At 31.8% G+C, this 19,243-nt stretch overlaps 1 protein-coding gene across 1 annotated transcript; it reads right to left on the bottom strand.

Annotated features, from left to right (window-relative positions):
- Positions 1–2,863: 2,863 nt before the first annotated feature.
- LOC137397578 (CUB and sushi domain-containing protein 3-like) lies at positions 2,864–19,010 on the bottom strand. Its single transcript, XM_068083869.1, has 11 exons — positions 18,860–19,010; positions 18,407–18,577; positions 18,029–18,163; positions 12,209–12,379; positions 10,723–10,893; positions 10,400–10,570; positions 10,007–10,177; positions 8,877–9,047; positions 7,647–7,817; positions 5,098–5,271; positions 2,864–2,973 (listed from the first exon to the last, which is right to left on the bottom strand). The coding sequence occupies exons 1-11, from the start codon at positions 19,008–19,010 to the stop codon at positions 2,864–2,866; spliced, it is 1,767 nt and encodes a 588-aa protein (XP_067939970.1).
- Positions 19,011–19,243: the final 233 nt, after the last annotated feature.

The raw sequence follows: 19,243 nt of genomic DNA, 5'->3' as shown, positions 1-19,243 counted from the left end.
ATTGGTGCAGGTGTTATAGCGGCAGTCTATCAAGCTGAATATTTTGAGGTTCAATCTTTTTTATAGCATTTGTATATCTCAATTTCAACTTTTTGACAGGCAGTCACACCTTTTACTGTAGTAAATATTACTAGTTCCCTAGAGTTTTACTGCGCTGTTACATATACTAGTATAGGAAAGGCTGTTAGTTCATTGGTAGTCTAGTGTGCCAGGAGCAATCATGAGGAGCGCAGACAAAAAGCAAGTAATACATATGTGCACAATTATTCTGAAATGCTTGATGGTAGTCAGTCAGCGCAGGTTTTAGAATTTTGGTACACTAGGCTGAAAGTCAAGTGTTCCAATCTTTATAGCCGCCTTTTATCTCAACTGCTAACGTCTATACTATATAGCTACTGCTGTAGCTTTATAAAGAAAGATGGAGGGACACAACTCCTATTATAGTAAAAACTATTATTAGTAGAACTCTGCAGTTTAGGATATAAATGGTAAGTAGTTCTTTTCCACGACCCAGGAGAACGGTTCAAAATCTCATCTCCGCTGATAATAGCGTGGCTGAAGTTACATCTGTATGTTACAGTAACATTGTTTCTATGCCAACTTCTATTTAATATAGAAGGAGGAGGATCAGTGCATCCAAAACTTTCTAAACAGATTACAATACACCTTGTTATATCGACTTTAATAGAACTCAGCACTATTTTCAGTATGCACTTTTTATGTTAGACAACGGTAGTCCCAGTTAATCAAAGCTGATATTGGCTGATATATTTGTTGTGTCAACAGCCTTTCCGCTTTCTCTTCACCACATATATAAGGTTATAATAAGAATATAATCAGTAAGGATTGGTACCTAAAGCACTTTTCTTTGTACAATGTAAAAGTTGTTTGAAGTACTTTTGAGTAATTTTGAGTTGTCTCATTATATTCTAGTAGAATTTGCTGGCAGACATAGTAAATTAGATAATTCCAACAAGCAAACACATATAAAGGCAATGCTTGAGGTGGGAGCGCAGATTATAACTGCTTGAGTACATTCTGAAGCTATTTTATCAACTGCTAGATGGTTTAGATGACCCGTTAACCACTTTCATAAAAATTGCAATTTAAATAGGAGCTATTTACTGATAACATCCTGATATTTTTCAAAATTGTTTCTCAAACTTTGACAGTATTTTTCTATAACTGCTAAATGAAAAAAAGAACTATGTTTAAAAATAGTTGACGGTAAGTCAATGTTAAAATGTTGATTCAGGCCTATATACCAGCCTTTATGCTTCTTATTGGTGCCGCTCTACATTTATTAGAAAACACTCGTACCAAGTTATCAACAATTAATTGTGTAATAAAATAACAATAACAATGATTCATTGACAAGATATGACAAAATAAAGTCTGTGAAGCTCAGATCAAGTTTAGGATTTTGACTTTCGTGATCGTTTCGACTTTCGAGATTTTTTAGATCGAGTGCTTCTTTTTCTAGAGCCAATGCTTGTTAGGCTTTTCATTCTTTCCTCTTTATAAGGTACTTCTAGATTTTGAGGAACTTCTGACTGTTTCTTTGCAACAACAGCATGATCTGTTTCTCTCTGAAGTAGTCTACTCCTTCTTCTTCGTCTGCCCATAGCAACAGCAGAAGAGATGAGAAGCACAGATAATCCCGCAGTAGCTACTAGAATAATTGTCAGAGAGCCTAAAATTAAAAAAAACATTTCCAGTATCACAAAATGTGTTAGTCCAATGATTAAAATTATTTATACAAGATTTTTATTTTCTGTCTTTATAAACTTGTGAGCAAAAATGACAACGAATAATAATTTTAAATACAGAGATTTAAAGCAGTTTACTCACTCTGACATGAAACTGACAAGCCAATCCATGAAAGAGAGTAAGGACATTTTGTTCTTTCCTTCTCCAGAGCTTCAGCTGTATCATCTAGAAGGGTTGAAAAAGTTATATTAACTAAGATATATTTAGAGTTATTTTAAGAGAATAAAACTAATTGAGGTTATCCATGTTTACCTTGTTGGCAGATAGGGATACGTCCCGCCCATGTTCCTTTTATACAGGTGACGGCTTTGTCACCAGAGGTCACAAGAAAACCTGAATTACACTGTATTATAGCATCAGTCGTGTTTCTAATCCAAATACCATTATAAACATGAGGTGGAAGGTCGTCACAACTGTACTCGGCTGTAAGCAAACAAAAAGTACTCAGTAAATTAAAATATTTTCCTCAAGAGCCAGAATAGGAAAGATGAGGTGGTGCTTGTCAATTACGGTGATACCAAGAGTTGTATGGTCATAGAGTTATACACCTCCTACATGCTCTCAGTAGAATACTCTAGTTAAAAACTTCTGGCTGAGCAACACAGTCAGGTACCCATCTTGTAGTTAGTCTAACGTCTTGAAATGCTGCTTTTTTTATTTGTTCCTCGGATACAAAGTGATCTTTAGTTTTTAACTTGTCAACCCCTTATTTTACCTGTTATTTTCTTTTTTTTATCCTTTTGTTGGTCCTTTCCCATCCCCTTGTTTTTTATTTATATCTTTCATGATAATAAGGTAATACAAATGCAAAAATTAAATACTTTATTTCGTCAGATGACAATGTTTTTAGAAATTTGATTTTCAAAATTTTTTACTTTCTGTGAGTGTAAAACGTGGATAGTGAACAGAAGTGGTAAATAACATTTTAAATTGAGATATCAACATGAACATATCAAAAACACAATTTAACGCTACAATATTGCCATACCCACTCTGTTGTGCAATAAATGACAATTTTTATAGTTTTCACTAATAAAATTCAAATCACCAAACAGAGGGGTTAGTTTAGACTATAACTACAGATGTTTAAATTTCAGCAGCGCTTCCAAATGAAACAAAGTTCTCTTTGGTCATCTGGTTCAAGAACACCTAGAAGGTCATCTGATTCAGGAACACCTAGAAAGTTATCTGCTTCAGGAACACCTAGAAAGACAATTTTTTTATGGTCTTAAACACAACCACATTCCTTTTTTTTCTAAGTTTGCCATATCCAGATTTATCTATAATTAGTGACAGGCTCCTACATTTAATACTCTGAAAGTTCAGAGCCATATTTTTCATTCAATTAAGTAAACTTGAAGATATAAATTTAGGAGTATGTATGTTTCTTTACTAAAACTCTGTGTTATATATGAGCTTATATATAGTGTTGTGTGCGCATTACAGGCATGCAAGAGAAAAACCTACGAAAAAATTCCTTATTCGTTGTGAATTGATAATGTTTTTTTCATTGTTTACATCAACATTTCAAACAATGAATTTATAGCAAAACACAGGTTTTTCACTTGACTAAGCTACATTGGCTTTAATCTTTATCGTATTTTCCTTGCATAGTAGATGTTGACAGTTAAATGAAGAGGTAAACAACCCATAGTTGTAATACTTTAAAGGCTAAATTTTTGCTATGATCATTTTTTATGGTTCACTAAATACATGTAGTTCCATATTTTTTATATTCTGATATACACATGTGAATGTAATTGTTTCTTAGCAATTCGCTCTAGTTCAAAAACTTCTGTTGTTATCAAAAGCAATGTTTATTAAGAAAAGTCTGATGTCACTTAGCAAAAACATTGTAATTTAATTTAAACTTTTTGGTATAGGCCTACTTATTTATGCTTTAAAAAAGTTAGATTATGCCGCACTGATTTTAGAATATTTGCTAAGAACACATATAAATGTCGGGTTTTTAATTTAATTTTTACCCTAGATCATTTACTGTAAAAAATAAATTACATCTTAAAAACTGCTGTTATATTATTGCTTAATGGGGATCAATCAAAGAAATTGTAGGAGACAGGCTGAATTTTCGATAGAACATTCACAAGCTTTCGAGGTAGTTTGAGTATATTTTAATATATTTTCTGATGGCGCATACAATTCAGTAGTCTCAAATGACAAAAGAAAAACAATTAAAAAAGCGAACGACCTTACATGTAAATAACAATATTTGAAGAACGCAAGTTTATTACATTAGCTTACACGGCTTCAACGTGATGATCCAATGTGATGACTCAACGTTATATCTTAAGGTGACGAGTCAACATGATGATGACTAAAGTTACGGCTTAACGCACCGAAATTTTTAGATGTTTCAGCCGAACTCACAAAATTATACTAAAAACATGAAAATATTTAGTTGAAACTCACAGAGTTGTCAGAGCTGTGCATGGATGCCAAGCCAAAATTGTCAACGAAACGCTTTTAATTGGCTAAAGATCTATGAGCGAGAGCAAATTTAGCAGCCATTGCAATTGGTAGAGTCGGACACACATATAGCAAAACAAAAGAAAAAGACCAACGCAATTCAACATAATAAATACGATGCAATTGATTAGATTGCATTAAAGATGGCACCATTTTTAATCAGTCTCATAATACAGTATTTCCAATGTTGATTTGCGTTGGTATTTTTCTTGGACCTCTTTACATGTAGATTGTTCTTCAATCTACATGTAACGACTGTCAAATGCTAAAGCTGCTAAATACAAGCTCACTAATAATTTGTTCAACCAATTGAAAGCATTTCGTTAATGAATTTGGTTAGCATGCATGGAGTTAAACATTTTGTGAGTTTCGGTCAAATATTTTCGTGTTTTTTAAATATTTCGTGATTTCGCCAAAACTTCCAAAGATTTTCGGGTAATGTGGCAGTACTTTAAATGTGATAATTAACTGGGAGAATTCTATGAAATGATTGAATTTGATGACTCAAGTTGATGAATGACCTACAGAAATGCTAAGAATAATGCTTCATCGCAAAACATGATGATGCCATTTCATCAATGTTTTTACCTTTTACTTTTTTTAAATGCATCAATATGTATCTCTATTTGAATTAATTAAATTGTTCTGTTTAAAACCTTATCAATATAGGTATCAATAATATACCTAATTCAATAATATCATCCTAAATAATATACCTAAATCAATAATATACCTAATTATATTTACTTAATTTTAATTATATTATCCACACTTAGCAGGAAAAGTGCTATTAAACCATGTATCAGTGATTATGTATGCAAATGCATAAGCAACACTCACTTATGTTGCATGAAGGTATTTCGCCAATCCAGGAGTGATTATAACACTCAAGTGTGTTGTCTCCTTTGGCAAAGAAGTATCCATCATTGCAGGCTAATTTTACATATATATTATCACCAATCCACCTGCCATTTAGTACTTGGGGAGGAGGCGTAGAGCATTCATTTTCTATTTCTGCCAATCGCATAAGTTTTAAATTCAACATTGAAATGAAAGCAAAGGTATCCTAATAAGAACAATTGCAAGCTATAAATAAGACTAGATGAATGACCAGTGTTGCACTGGTATTAAAAACAGCTTATAAACAGTGACAGCAAATGTAGTTGCTTGCCACTTGCCATTAGCTTGGCGCATTGATAATAACTCATTGGAGTAAGCTACTATCCTTATTGCTAAACTCACTAAAAGTAGCTGTGAGAACAAGCTTTAGTGGCGTTGCGTAACACAGAGTGTTATGCGTATTTTAACCAAGGTTAAGACTCGTATCGCCTAATGAATCAATTGCATCTTGTGTAGCTTAAGTGATTATGATATCACTTGGTGAACAGGAGGTTCTGAGATCAAATTTAGCAGGAAGTGGATCTTTCATTCCTAGATTTCAATAACTACAGCTTTACAGACAGAACAACGACAGACTTTGAGCTTTGTATATATATATATATATATATATATATATATATATATATATATATATATATATATATATATATATATATATATATATATATATATATATATATATGTATATATATATATATATATACATATATAGTATATATACTGTCAGATATATATATAGTATATATATATATATGTATATATGTATATATATATATACATATATACATATATATATATATATATACTATATATATATATCTGACAGTATATATACTATATATATATGTATGTATATATATATATATATATATATATATGTATATATATATAGTATATATACTGTCAGATATATATATATACTATATATATATATATATATATATATATATATATATATATATATATATATATATATATATATATATATATATATATATATATAGTATATATATATCTGACAGTATATATACTATATATATATATATATATATATACATACATATATATATATATAGTATATATACTGTCAGATATATATATAGTATATATATATATATATGTATATATGTATATATATATATACATATATACATATATATATATATATACTATATATATATATCTGACAGTATATATACTATATATATATATGTATGTATATATATATATATATATATATGTATATATATATAGTATATATACTGTCAGATATATATATATATATATATATATATATATATATATATATATATATATATATATATATATATATATATATATATATATATATATATATATATATATATATATATATATATGACAAAAAAATTGAGATTTGAGAATGAAAAATGCTGGGATGTAAGAACAACTGTAATTCCAGTAGTCATTGGGCACTTGGCGCAATAACACCGGCGCATAAAATGTGGCTTGCCCAGATACCAACAGCAACTCAGGTGAGTTGCAGAAAAATGCGCTATTGGGAACAGCTAAGATCTTGAGGCGAGTGCTCAAACTCCTAGGTCTCTGGTAGGAGACCCGAGTTGGAGCAGAAAGTACCACCCATACGGGTTAACCGGGGTGAGGAAACAATTTATATATATATATATCTATGTATATATATATATGTATATATATATATGTATATATTTATATGTATATATATATGTATATATATATATATATATATATATATATATATATATATATATATATATATATATATATATATATATATATATATATATATATATATATATATATATATATATATATATATATATATATATATATATATATATATGTATGTATATACATATATGCAATCTTTAAAGCTTACAAAGTTAGTCTTCTTTCCAGTTTAATAATCTACACGTTGCCTGATGCTGGTTATTTCTTTAATATATCAATATTTTGCTGAACCTTTTGTCATGACCTTTCATTGATGTTTTTACAGAACATAATAACCCGAATATACTACATTATGCTTTTGTTAAGGAGCTAAAAACATAATAGAAACTCACAGTTTTACCTTTTCCACACTTTGGTTGAACACCCTTCCATTCACCTGTTTTACATCCCATGCTTTTGTCACCACTCATGTGTCTATAGCCAGTATCACAGACAAGTACCACTAGTTCCAGACCACCGGTCCAGCGTCCATGATCAGGGTTTGGTGGAAATGTGGTACATTTTTCTATTGATATACAATTATTATATTATAAAAAAATAATTTGCAGCTTACAAAAAGACGACAAGTTGAACTGTATTTAAACAAGCATTAAATTAATACACCACTGAATTAGATCTAGAAAAAGCGATTGTGTTGGTAATCTAAGGTTACTTTTGTTTAACGGTTCATTGATAAGAGACATTTATATTATAAACTGGTAAAAAACAATAAAAAGTGTAGATAATGCTGAGACACTCACTGGCTGCACACACAGGAATCTTTCCAATCCATTGATTATTTCCACAAATCAGAGTTTCATCTCCACTCTTTAGTTCATACCCTTCTATGCAACGAATAGTGACAAACATATTATTTCCTTCCCATAATCCTTTTCTGACTTGTGGCGGTGGGTTAGCACATCCTATGATTCCTGTACAAAACAAAAAACCTAAAAATGTGAGTTATGCTCTCCTGTTTTAAATTCTATTCAAAACTTTTTAGAGTAAAACTCTTAAAGGTTGACTTGCAACACAATTCACATTACAGTTATTTGACATGAAAAGATTCACCATGTTTTACTCTGTTGGGTTGTAGGTACAAAATATGTGGAAAGGCGATTACAAGCTCTTAAAAGCTCAAAAACGAACAGAAAATCGCAGCCACATGAGACCGCCGTATTTTGGATTCTCTTTCCAAAACGGCTCAAATGTGATGTAGTTGTGAGAGATGGTTTCTGTTTACACTTTCATGCAACTATATTTGTCGAAATATTTTCACAAATATACTTCACGCATTCAATAAAACTATGTCTATTGTTTTTACACGTCTGTTTTATCGTCATCGTAATGCTGTCACTTTTAGCAGTGATATCTTATAACTTACCGTAAAAATTCGTTTAATTTTTTGGCCTTATCTTGAAGGAGTACATATCATTGTCTGATAATTATGATGAGCTTGTTGGTCACTTGTGATAAACAAAAAGTGCTGCAGAAGTTATTTGCGAATTATTGGGTCACATGATTAGATTACGACTTGTCGATTAGACCAAACCGAAACAAAACTGTAAAGTAGCAAACATCTATATTTGATACGGGGTCTTCGGTAAAACCCAAAGTGTTTGTCATAAACTAGTGCTACGATAAGTTTTATATTTGACTTTTCACTGGCCTTTCAATTCACGTGAGAACATCACGTGACAAGACGATAACCAAAGTTCGTGACTACGTCATCGAAATAAAGAGATTCCAATCTACGGCGGCTTTTCGTTTTTGAGCATTTAAGAGCTTGTAATCACATTTCCACATATTTTGAACCTACAAAACAACAGAGTAAGACATGGTGAATCTTTTGATACCAAATAACTGTAATGTGAATTTTATTGCAAGTCAACCTTTAAAAAAAACTCATCATCTTTTGATGTTTCTGTGGCTTACTTTGTGTGCTGATGTCAGAGTCTACTTGTTTTCTGAAGTAAGATAAAACACTCTACCTTGGTAGCAAACAGGAGCAGTTCCTTCCCATGACCCGTGAGGACAGTTCAAGATCTCATCTCCGCTGATAATAACATGGTTGAGGTCACATCGGTATGTTACAGTAACATTGTTTCCATGCCAATTCCCATTTAGTATAGTAGGAGGAGGATCAGTGCATCCAAAACTTTCTAAACAGATTACAATACACTTTGTTATCTCAACTTTAATAGAACTCAGCAAAATATTCAGTATGCATCACTTTTGTATGTTAGACAACTGTATTCCCAGCTAACCAAAGCTGATAATGGCTGATATAATTGTTGTATCAACAGCCTTTCCACTTTTTCTTTACCACATATATAAGGTTACAGATAAATTTATAGTATAAAACTTTTAAAAATTGTTCATAAGCATATAATTGGTAATGCTTTCTCTAGCCTACCTCTTTGACATGTGAGAGAACTTTCAATCCAACTACCGTTGAAGCAATTGATAGTTTTATTTCCTCCAGCTGATTTGTATCCAGAATTGCATGAATAAGTCACAGTCTCATTATTGCCTTCCCATGTTCCATTTATTATTGAGGGAGGCAACTCCGCACAGCCAAAACTTTCTAGTGCAAACCATTCACGAAGCACCTTTTAAATTGTTTGTAGTCAACTTATTTTTTGATTTTCAAATCAAATGCAGAAAAATGTAGAGAGGTTTTATCAGAAATACCAAAGTTAAGTCATGTTCTAATTCTGTCATAATTATGTTAAGGAACTATACTAATAAGATCACAAATTATACCAAATAAATCACATAAGAAGATGTAATACATGCATCTATAACATTACAATAGTTTACAATATAAATAATAAAATACTTAATTAGCTCTTTTCACGTTTGTTTCTGTATCACGCTTTGTGAACTTTTCAAAAATTCAAGTAGGCTGACTAGGTGCCGTTAGACTTTGCTAAAGAAAAGCTTTTTAATACGAGCACAGATAGTACTCTCGTACTTTCGTAGTACAGATACACAAAAAATTGTATATCAAAAAAATAGTTTATTATCTGTAAAACTGGTTTCACATCACTTTGGCCAATTTACTTATCAATAGCGACCGCAAGCAATAGAAATATAAAAAGTTTGCATTTTGTCTTACTTTTAGAGCAGACAGGAAGGGCTCCTGCCCATATACCATCAAGACAATTTAGAACTTGGTTTCCACTGGTCAACTCATAACTACTGTCACAGATGATGTTAGCAGTTATGTTGTCCTTTGTCCACCGACCATTGGCAACTGGAGATGGCATGTTGCTACAGCCAAAACTAACTACAAGTACGATAATTGGCCAAAGGTTAGTTAATCAGCAACTTAAAAAGCAATGGCTCAACATGAATACAAACTAATTTAACACAGAAGGCTAAAAATGGAAATTTATGGTTAATTTAATACTTTATTATTATTGCGGATTATTATTATTAATCATAATAAGAAGTTGTACAAACAGGGAACATATGGCCTAGTGACAAAGAATTTACACTAACATAGTACCTTTAGAGCAAACAGGAAAGTCTCCCACCCAAACATTTGCAGCACAGTTCAGAGTGTCATCTCCACTAGACAATTTATACCCATCATTACATATGACTGTAGCAGTTACATTGTTTCCTGTCCACCTGCCATTGGTTACTAGGGATGGCAAGCTGGCACAGCCAAAACTAGCTGTAAATCAATAGAAAACTTAAAAAAAAGAATATGTGATATCAGTTGGATAGGCATTTCACTGTAAATACAATCTCCATATTATTATGGAAAACTTCTTTTGCAGTAGTCAACATGGAATGTGACATAACACGTCTGAACGACAATCTTACTTTTAGAGCAGATGGGAAGGACTCCTACCCAGATACCATCAGGACAGTTTAGAATCTGGTCTCCGCTAGAAAATCTATACCCATCATCACATATGACTGTAGCAGTCACATTGGTTCCTGCCCATCTGCCATTAGTTATTGGAGATGGCATGTTGGTACAGCCAAAACTAGCTGCAAATATTATAGCCAATTTAGGAGAAACCCTGAAAATGTAACAAGATGCAATATATTTTGCAGGAAGTGATTCGTAAGTTTTATAAAGTAATTGTATTTTATAGCAGGTTTGGTTAGAATTATTATATGTTACATTCATAGTAGAAAAATGTGTCCACTTTTTTGTTGTATATGCAGGCGTCTCTCATGTGGCCAACTGTCTTGTAAAAACTTGGATAAGGATGCTAGATGGGCTTTGAGACGCCAGACCTCTATTACATGGACCTATAGGAGCCCAATATCTGTATAAGTTTGGACACTCATATCATATACCCAAATCATATATATACATGTATATGAGCTTTCTGCTTTCATTTAGGAGAGACTGTGGTGAGTGAATATTTAGTATTATAGTCAGACCTCAATGTATGAGTTCCCCAACATACGAAAAATTAGATATGTGAGTGAGCATTCCGAGCATTATTTTGCCTTGAAAAATGAGACAAATTTGAGATATGAACATGGATATGGATATATGAATATGGATTTCGGTAGCCAAACATGCCACAGGCTACTTTCAAGAATAGTGTCGCTTAGACTTCCTTGTCAGATGATTTTGAAAAAGTTTTAAAAAAGTCTGGCTGAAAATTAAAGTGAAAGTGAAGCAAAAAGTGCCATGCCGAAAGAAAATAATAAAAAACATGAAACGGAAGACAAAATTAGAATTCAGATTAATGTGAGAGTAAAATTTGTTTTAGGTTTTTGTTTAGTAAGCTAAAGTCATTTAATTTAAATTTAAAGTTTACGTTATGTTACGTTATGTTACGTAGCGTCACAAAAGTTTAGCACACCAAACGTGTAGCGGCGAAGTCTCTTGCACACAACCATTAGTCGCTCCGTCGGTCTTGAAGGTACGTGTAAGAACTCCATACAGCGTTGAACATAATAGTGTTTGATTATATTGCAGAAACAGTTAGCACTTAACAGGAAGTGGTGCTTATTACAAGTGAACTGCTAACAGGAAGTGGTTCTCAATACAAGAGAGCTACTGCTAAACCATAACCAAAATTGACCTTGGAATAGTTGAAACTGCTAAACTGGTAGCAAATCTTATAGGGTATTTAACTGTAAGATCCATTATATGTTTGTTAACATCAACTTAAAAAAGTTTTTTATTAGTTTCACAATAAAAATTAATAACTTTATTTGTGTTACAATTATTTCGAATTCTTTATGCAGATTTTTAGTATTTTAACTACTTTGATAATGGCTGTTGAAAGCAAAATGCAAAATAAAGCATAATATATTTATGGATTTTGAGTTTATTTCATACCTTTAGAGCAGACAGGGTGGACTCCTATCCATGTTCCATCAGGACAATGGAGAGTCTCTTCTCCATTTGACAACACATAGCCCTCATAACAAATTACTGTAGCAGTTACGTTGTTTCCTGCCCATCTGCCGTTGGTTACTGGAGATGGCATGCTGGCACAGCCAAAACTAACTAAAATATCAATGCAAAACTAAGAAACTTGAAAAGTTTTCAAATAGCATTAGTCTCATTGCGCTAAAACTAATTTGAAGCCTCCAAAAAAGTAGCACACAGTATTTTGCACACGGCAAGTTGAAAGCGTAAGTAACCGACGCAACAAGGCTTTAGAGCTTTTAGTTTTTGGCAAAAGCGTCAGGCAACACGACTAAAAGAGCATTTTCAAAGTGACACAATGTTCCAGGTCACTTAGTTTTGTCTTAGTCTTTGTACCATTAGGTTACCGCTGATAAGAAAAAAAAATAAAATGTTAGTGTTTTTTGATGAGGAGTTGCCCTTCTCTTGTGGGGATAAGTCCAATCAGCCATGATGCTCTCTCTCTCTCATACCTATCTGCCATATTACTCAGTTAGTATTTGTTCTTCCATAACATAAATATGATGAATATGGCCTACTCATTATTAAATGCTTTTGTTTTGATCAAATAATTCTGTAGTGTTTATTCAATCATCATTATAATAACTTATGCCTGTTTTGTTATTTTGTGATTGTTATGTATATTTATTTTGCTGCTCATTAATATGGCATGAACTATCTTTACTGACAACCTGCCATTTTGAAATATTAGCTTGATATTGTGTCAGACTGCTTAGACCTTTAATCATTTGAACTTTTGAACCCGTATCAGTATCAGCGTGTTTAGGGCTGACCTGAGTTAGAGGTATTATGAGAGCTTAATAAAACAGCATATGTAAACTCTTAGTTTTGAGCTTGTTGCCAATACGGTATTAAAATATTACTTATAAGGGCTTGAGAAAAAAAAATAGATAAATTCAGAGCTTAAAAATTTGTCGTGTATTTTATATTGGCTTTAAAAAGGGTCACATCCATAGAGTTATCTCCTCCTAGAGTGATAACTACACGAGCGTTTCCGGTGCCAACAAAGAGCGTTTAGGCCACGCCTCTTTTTTGTGCTAGTCAGTCGTAGTGATTGACTAGATCAATAACATCAGCCATGAGAAGGGTTAAACAAGGATCATGAATTCCATTTGAGACAGTAATTAATGCTCATAATAAAGAAATGATGATTATAGTTTATAACACTAATATATGCTTATTATTTAAAGCAATTAAATACCTACCAGGGATTGCTAAACATATTATGGAAATGTTTACTTTTTCATTTCCATAAACATAAATATTTCCATAATTTTAGGGAAATGGATATGGAAATTTTATTTTACAAGTATGGAAATGGTATGAAAATGGAAATAATATGGAAATGAATTATGGAAATGCTATGGAAATGGAAATAATATGGAAATGAATTATGGAAATGGAATTAATATGGAAATGAATTATGAAACTTTTATGAAAATGGAAATGAATTATGGAAATGGAAGTAATATGGAAATGGAAATACTATGGAAATGAAGTAGGGAAATGGAATTAATATGGAAATGAATTATGGAAATGGAAATAATATGGAAATGGAAATAATATGGATATGAATTATGGAAATGGAAATAATATGGAAATGAATTATGGAAATGGAAATAATATGGAAATGGAAATAATATGGAAATAGATTATGGAAATGGAAATAATATGGAAATGAATTATGAAAATGGAAATTGTGACATACACGTAATCCCTGATACCTACATGACTTGCCAAGGCACTGAATAGATAGTGAGTGAAAGTGAAGGTAATGCAAGCAGTTACTCATAGATAACATACATAGTCATACTGGGGTTGTATTACATTGGTGTGATGGGAAGCTAATCAACTGCCATCAACTATGAGCTGTACTACCCGGTGTTGCCCGAGTAATGAAAAAGTAGTTGGACAGAAAATTTATTTTTATATAACATTTACTATTCTAACTTTTAAACTTCATATCATAAGAAAATATTTTTAAGCAGTTTAAATGAATTAAGAGGAAAAAGAAAACAACTCTAAAGGTTTGCAAGCTTTTTCAAACAACTACAACTTTTAAATTTCATATCATGAAAAAAGTGTTTTGTTGAAATAAATTAGGAAAAGAAATAAAACTGTAAATGTGTTTAAATGTAAAATAATTAGCAAGTAATGGCTAAATATAATCTGTTTAGCTATGATTACAATGAAAAATTATTTAATCAATAAGGTAATAAAAAAGTATATTTTATTTTTATATAATTATAGTTAGTAGAATTAAGTATAATTTATTTTTATTTAATATATAACAACATTTGCCACTTTAACTTTCAAACAACATATTATGAAAAGTGTTTTGTGCAATTGAAATAAATGAAGAGAAAAGAGAAAATAAAAGCAACTGTAAATGTTTTCAAGCTTATTCAAACAACTACCACTTTTAAATTTCATATCATGAAAGAAGTTTTTTGTTGAAATGAATTAGGAAGAAAAATGAAATTGCAAATGTGTTTAAATGTAAATTAATTAGCAAGTAGTGCTAATTATAATCTGTTTAGCTATGATTACAATAAAAATTATTGTAATCATAGCTAATTTTATTACTTTATTTAATAAATAAAGTAATAAAAAGTCTATTTTATTTTTAAATAATTATAATTTAGTATAATTAAGTATAATTTATTTTTATCTAACATATAACAACATTTACCACTCTAACTTTCAAACTTTTTGCTTGCTTACATCAAGCAAAGATGTCCACTAACTAGTGGACATCTTTGCTTCAAGCTAGTCTATGTATTTGATTGATATGTATTGAAATCTAAGATTATATGCAAGGGCTGTTTGTGAACTGAGGTGACAATGAATCACTCTATCACCATACAATGTCAATACTTTCAGTTGATGGCAGTCGATTAGCTTCCCATCACACCAATGTAATACAACCCCAGTATGACTATCTATCTTATCTATGAATAACCAATGATATACAGCCCCTCATGTGTGGGGGCTAGATATCATTGGAGTAACTGATTGCATTAACTCACTTACTTAACACCATCTATTCAGTGCCTTTTCAATGCATGTAGGTATTGAATTGCTTTAAATAATAAGCATATGTTAGAGTAATAAACTATAATCATCATTTCTTTAATATGAGCAATAATTACTATCTTAACTGGAAATTCATGATCATTCTCATGGCTGACGTTATTGTTCTGTCGATCACTACGATTGACTAGCACAAAAAAGGGGCGTGGCCTAAACGCTCCTTGTTGGCACCGGAAACGCTCGTGTTGTTGAATGCACAGTTATCACTCTAGGGGGAGATAACTCTATGGTCACATCTTAGTAGCAACTAAATTGAGCGAGATAACATGAGAGAAATCTTTATATCTTCTTAAAAAGGTTAAGAGCAACCTTAAAGCCAAATTAATATCTTCTGTAATATTCCTTAAAGTTACTGTTTACATTGCACTTGTAGGTTGATAACAACTGTGAGCTGGTGTCATCAGAAGGTGTGGGCATGTGACTCTTAAAACTTTGAAGCATATTTATAAACACAAGCAAGTTCTTTGATCCTTGACTGTATTATTAACTTTTCATTCACTGTAAAAAAATATTTAGGATAGCACATATCCTTTTGAACCGAATATCATTCTGAAGCACTAATCTTAAAAAAATATTATGACAAAAACAAAAATCGAACAAATAGTTTTTATTTCACTTTTCTAAACATGATATTTTAGATGTGTTAGAAGAAACTTAGTCATCATTAGCCTTTTTACACAAGTAGGTCACAAGTAGATCACAAGTAGATCACAAGTCGGTCACAGTAATGATATATAGTGAGTGTATTTTCTGACATAATTTTCAACAAGTTTTTATAATGAGCCGAGTCCTGACCTCTCTTCAAGTGTACTTAGTGTTATTACAGTAGTCCATAGTACGTACACATACATGTACAAGTGTAATAGTATAATTGCAAAAAGGTAAGTTTTGTTCCATTATTCTTGTGAGAGCCCATCATTTTTTAATAAGGTTGTTTACATAGTCCGAGAACTAAAATCCTCATTGGGTGTAGTCTTCAAATTGGTTAAACTCATATTCAATTTATTTTATTATTTTTACCTATTATTGACTTTATTTTTGCTTTGCTGTAGCTATATCAGAAGGCTCTGATTTGGTGTAAAGGTTGGGAATAGAAGCATTTACCTCGATCACTAACTCAGTCTTTTTCTGAGCTTTCATTGCCAAAAGATCTAAGGTAGTTTACTATTAGAAACTAACTACTCGTAAGCAGTTGTTTATATTTCTAAGGCTGTTTGATTTCATTCAGTACTATGGCAATATCCTATTAACTTGTAACTTAATAAGCTAAAAACTTTGAAACAATATTAAAAAGTCATCAAGCACCAAACTCCTCAAAACTCATAATCGTAGCTAAATTGAAAGTAGGCGAAAGTAAAATGAAACTACACCAAGTTTCTTGGGTGTAGGTCAGAGAGAAAACAACACTTTAATTTATTTCAGGCTCAGGCTTCAATGTTTTAATTTTCTTCATTACAGTTTACCATTAAGAGTCATAAGGATGTATTTGTGTGATATCAGATATGTGTAGTTTCTGGTGAGTTTGCTTTGTTAATGTAGTTGTTTCGTGCTGCTTGCAGATTTATAAATTGAATACATGCTAATGTAAGTCGGTCTTTTTTCCTACTCAAAAAATGCTGTTCAAAATTAAGTCTTAGTTATCAGTTGTCTTTGACAAATTTGTGTCATTTAAAACTAATCAAAAATTTAAATCATACACTAACAGTCTATTACGTATTTAAATATATTACCAGTCAAAAAGTTCATGAGTGAGACGCGTTAAATTGTTATACAAAGAAATCGTGTGATGTCTTTACAACTGGGCTAAAAGCAATATGACGCCATAAGTAATAAATGGTTTGCTATGAAAGAATTAGTAAATATAATATAACTATTACTACATAGATGAAATCTTAATTGACATTACTAGGTGTTCAGTTGACAGAATTGGCTTAAAAATGTAACTAACATGGGCTGGAATACTTGGTACTAAACCAACTAAAATCATTATATTCGCAATATGTGGAGTTACGTGAAGAAGACTATTGAGTCATTGCACATCATCATGAACTAAGGTAGGAAGAAAAGAAAAGTGATGGTAAGTGAGAAAAAAAGGGAAAAGAAAAAGATAGAGAAAAAATGGAGAGGCAAAGGAGGGAAAGATAAATAGAGAGGGAGGGAAAAAGAGATAGAAAGAGAAGAGAGAGATAGAGAAAGAAGATAGAGTAGAAAAAGAAAGAAAGGGTGGAGAAAAGGAGAAGAGTGAGGAAGGGAGCGGGATAGAGAGAGGGAGCGGGAGAAAGAGAGGGTGAGAACGAGGGAGAAAGAGAAAAAGGAAGAAAGATGATTGAGAACAGAAAAAGAATGAAAGCAAGAGAGAGGGAAAAGAGAAGAGAGGGAAAAAAGAAAGCGAGCCATCTTTTTATATACTATAAAGAAAGATCTTCTGATGCCCAATTACTAAAAATTTGTGAAAACTAGAAACATGAATTTATTTGGGTTCATTTTTAGACGTTTGTGAGTTTTACGAAAGGCTATTTTAGGATATATTTTAGTTCTACCTGTACTGAGTATTTTTATAGTCAAAGATTTTCTAGAAAACTCATCAGTTTTTTTTACTTTTAGTGCAATTGGGATGGACTCCTATCCAAGTACCATCAGGACAATTTAGGGTCTGATCTCCGCTTAGCAACTCATAACCACTGTTACATATGACTATAGCCGTCACATTGTTTCCTGTCCACCTGCCATTGGTTACTGGAGGTGGCGTGTTCGCACAGCCAAAACCAACTGTAAATAAGATTAGTGATATACATTTGTTATGTAACTTTACAAGAATTTGTGCAAACAAACTGAAAAAGCTGAGATGTTACAAGTTATATTTGTAAAACTAAACAAGTGATGATCTAATTTTGTGCAATATACCAGTATAAGTTCCTATAAATATATTTCAACTTTCAACACAAGTCAACTTGGGTTTTAATAATAGAAGTATGCTAAAAAATATAGTAGTAGGTCTGAGTATTATCTTACCTTTAGAGCAGAGGGGGAGCGTTCCAACCCAATAACCGTTAGAGCAGTTTAGAACCTGTTCTCCACTTGTCAACTCATACCCATTGCTACATATAACTGTAGCAGTTTCATTGTTTCCTGTCCACCTGCCATTGATTACTGGAGATGGCATACTGGCACAGCCAAAACTAACTGCAATCATTAAAGCCAAATACAAAATACAATAGAAATGTAACAAGATGCAACATTCTTTCAGAAAATTATTTGTAAGTTTTATGAGAGTTATACTTTTTTATATATTGCATAAAATGTTTGGTTGGTGTTTTATTATATATTACACTCATAGTAGGTGTAGAAAAATGTGTCCATTCTTATCGTTATATGTGCAGGCATCTCTCATGTGGCCAACTGTTTAATAGGAACTTATGTAGGATACATGCAATATGAAGTACAGAGCCTAAGTGTTAATCTTACTTTTAGAGCAGATAGGAAGGGCTCCTACCCAGATGCCATCAGGGCAGTTTAGAACTTGGTCTCCGCTAGACAACCAATAACCTCTATTACACACGGCTGTCGCAGTCTCATTGTTTCCTGTCCACCTACCATTGGTTACTGGTGATGGCATGTTCGTACAGCCAAAATGAACTGTAAATATTGTTATTAGTTTATTAAATTTAACTTTCTGGTCCTTTTCTGGTTAATGGTACTAAAGCAGAAAAGATAGAGAAAGCATAAGGGAGGATCTAAGGTGTAACACACAGGACCCACCTAAATAATTCCTCATAATCCGGTGTTGTAATCAGAGAATAAGAGCGATAAGCCGAGATTAAATAAGAGACTACATGTATATTCAAATTT

The sequence above is a fragment of the Watersipora subatra genome, chromosome 5, assembly GCF_963576615.1.
Source record: "Watersipora subatra chromosome 5, tzWatSuba1.1, whole genome shotgun sequence".
Classification (NCBI taxonomy): Eukaryota; Metazoa; Bryozoa; class Gymnolaemata; order Cheilostomatida; family Watersiporidae; genus Watersipora; species Watersipora subatra.
Note: the sequence above shows the minus strand (reverse complement) of the source record. Positions and strands in the feature narration are given on the sequence as shown.

Coding starts and splice junctions, on each gene's coding strand:
- LOC137397578 (XM_068083869.1), bottom strand. CDS start 19,010: ATGCCATCACCAGTAACCAATGGTAGGTGGACAGGAAACAATGAGACT. Junction 10,571..10,722: donor CCTTCCCATCTGCTCTAAAA/GTAAGATTGTCG, acceptor ATTGATTTACAG/CTAGTTTTGGCTGTGCCAGC. Junction 7,818..8,876: donor TGCTCCTGTTTGCTACCAAG/GTAGAGTGTTTT, acceptor TGTTTTGTACAG/GAATCATAGGATGTGCTAAC.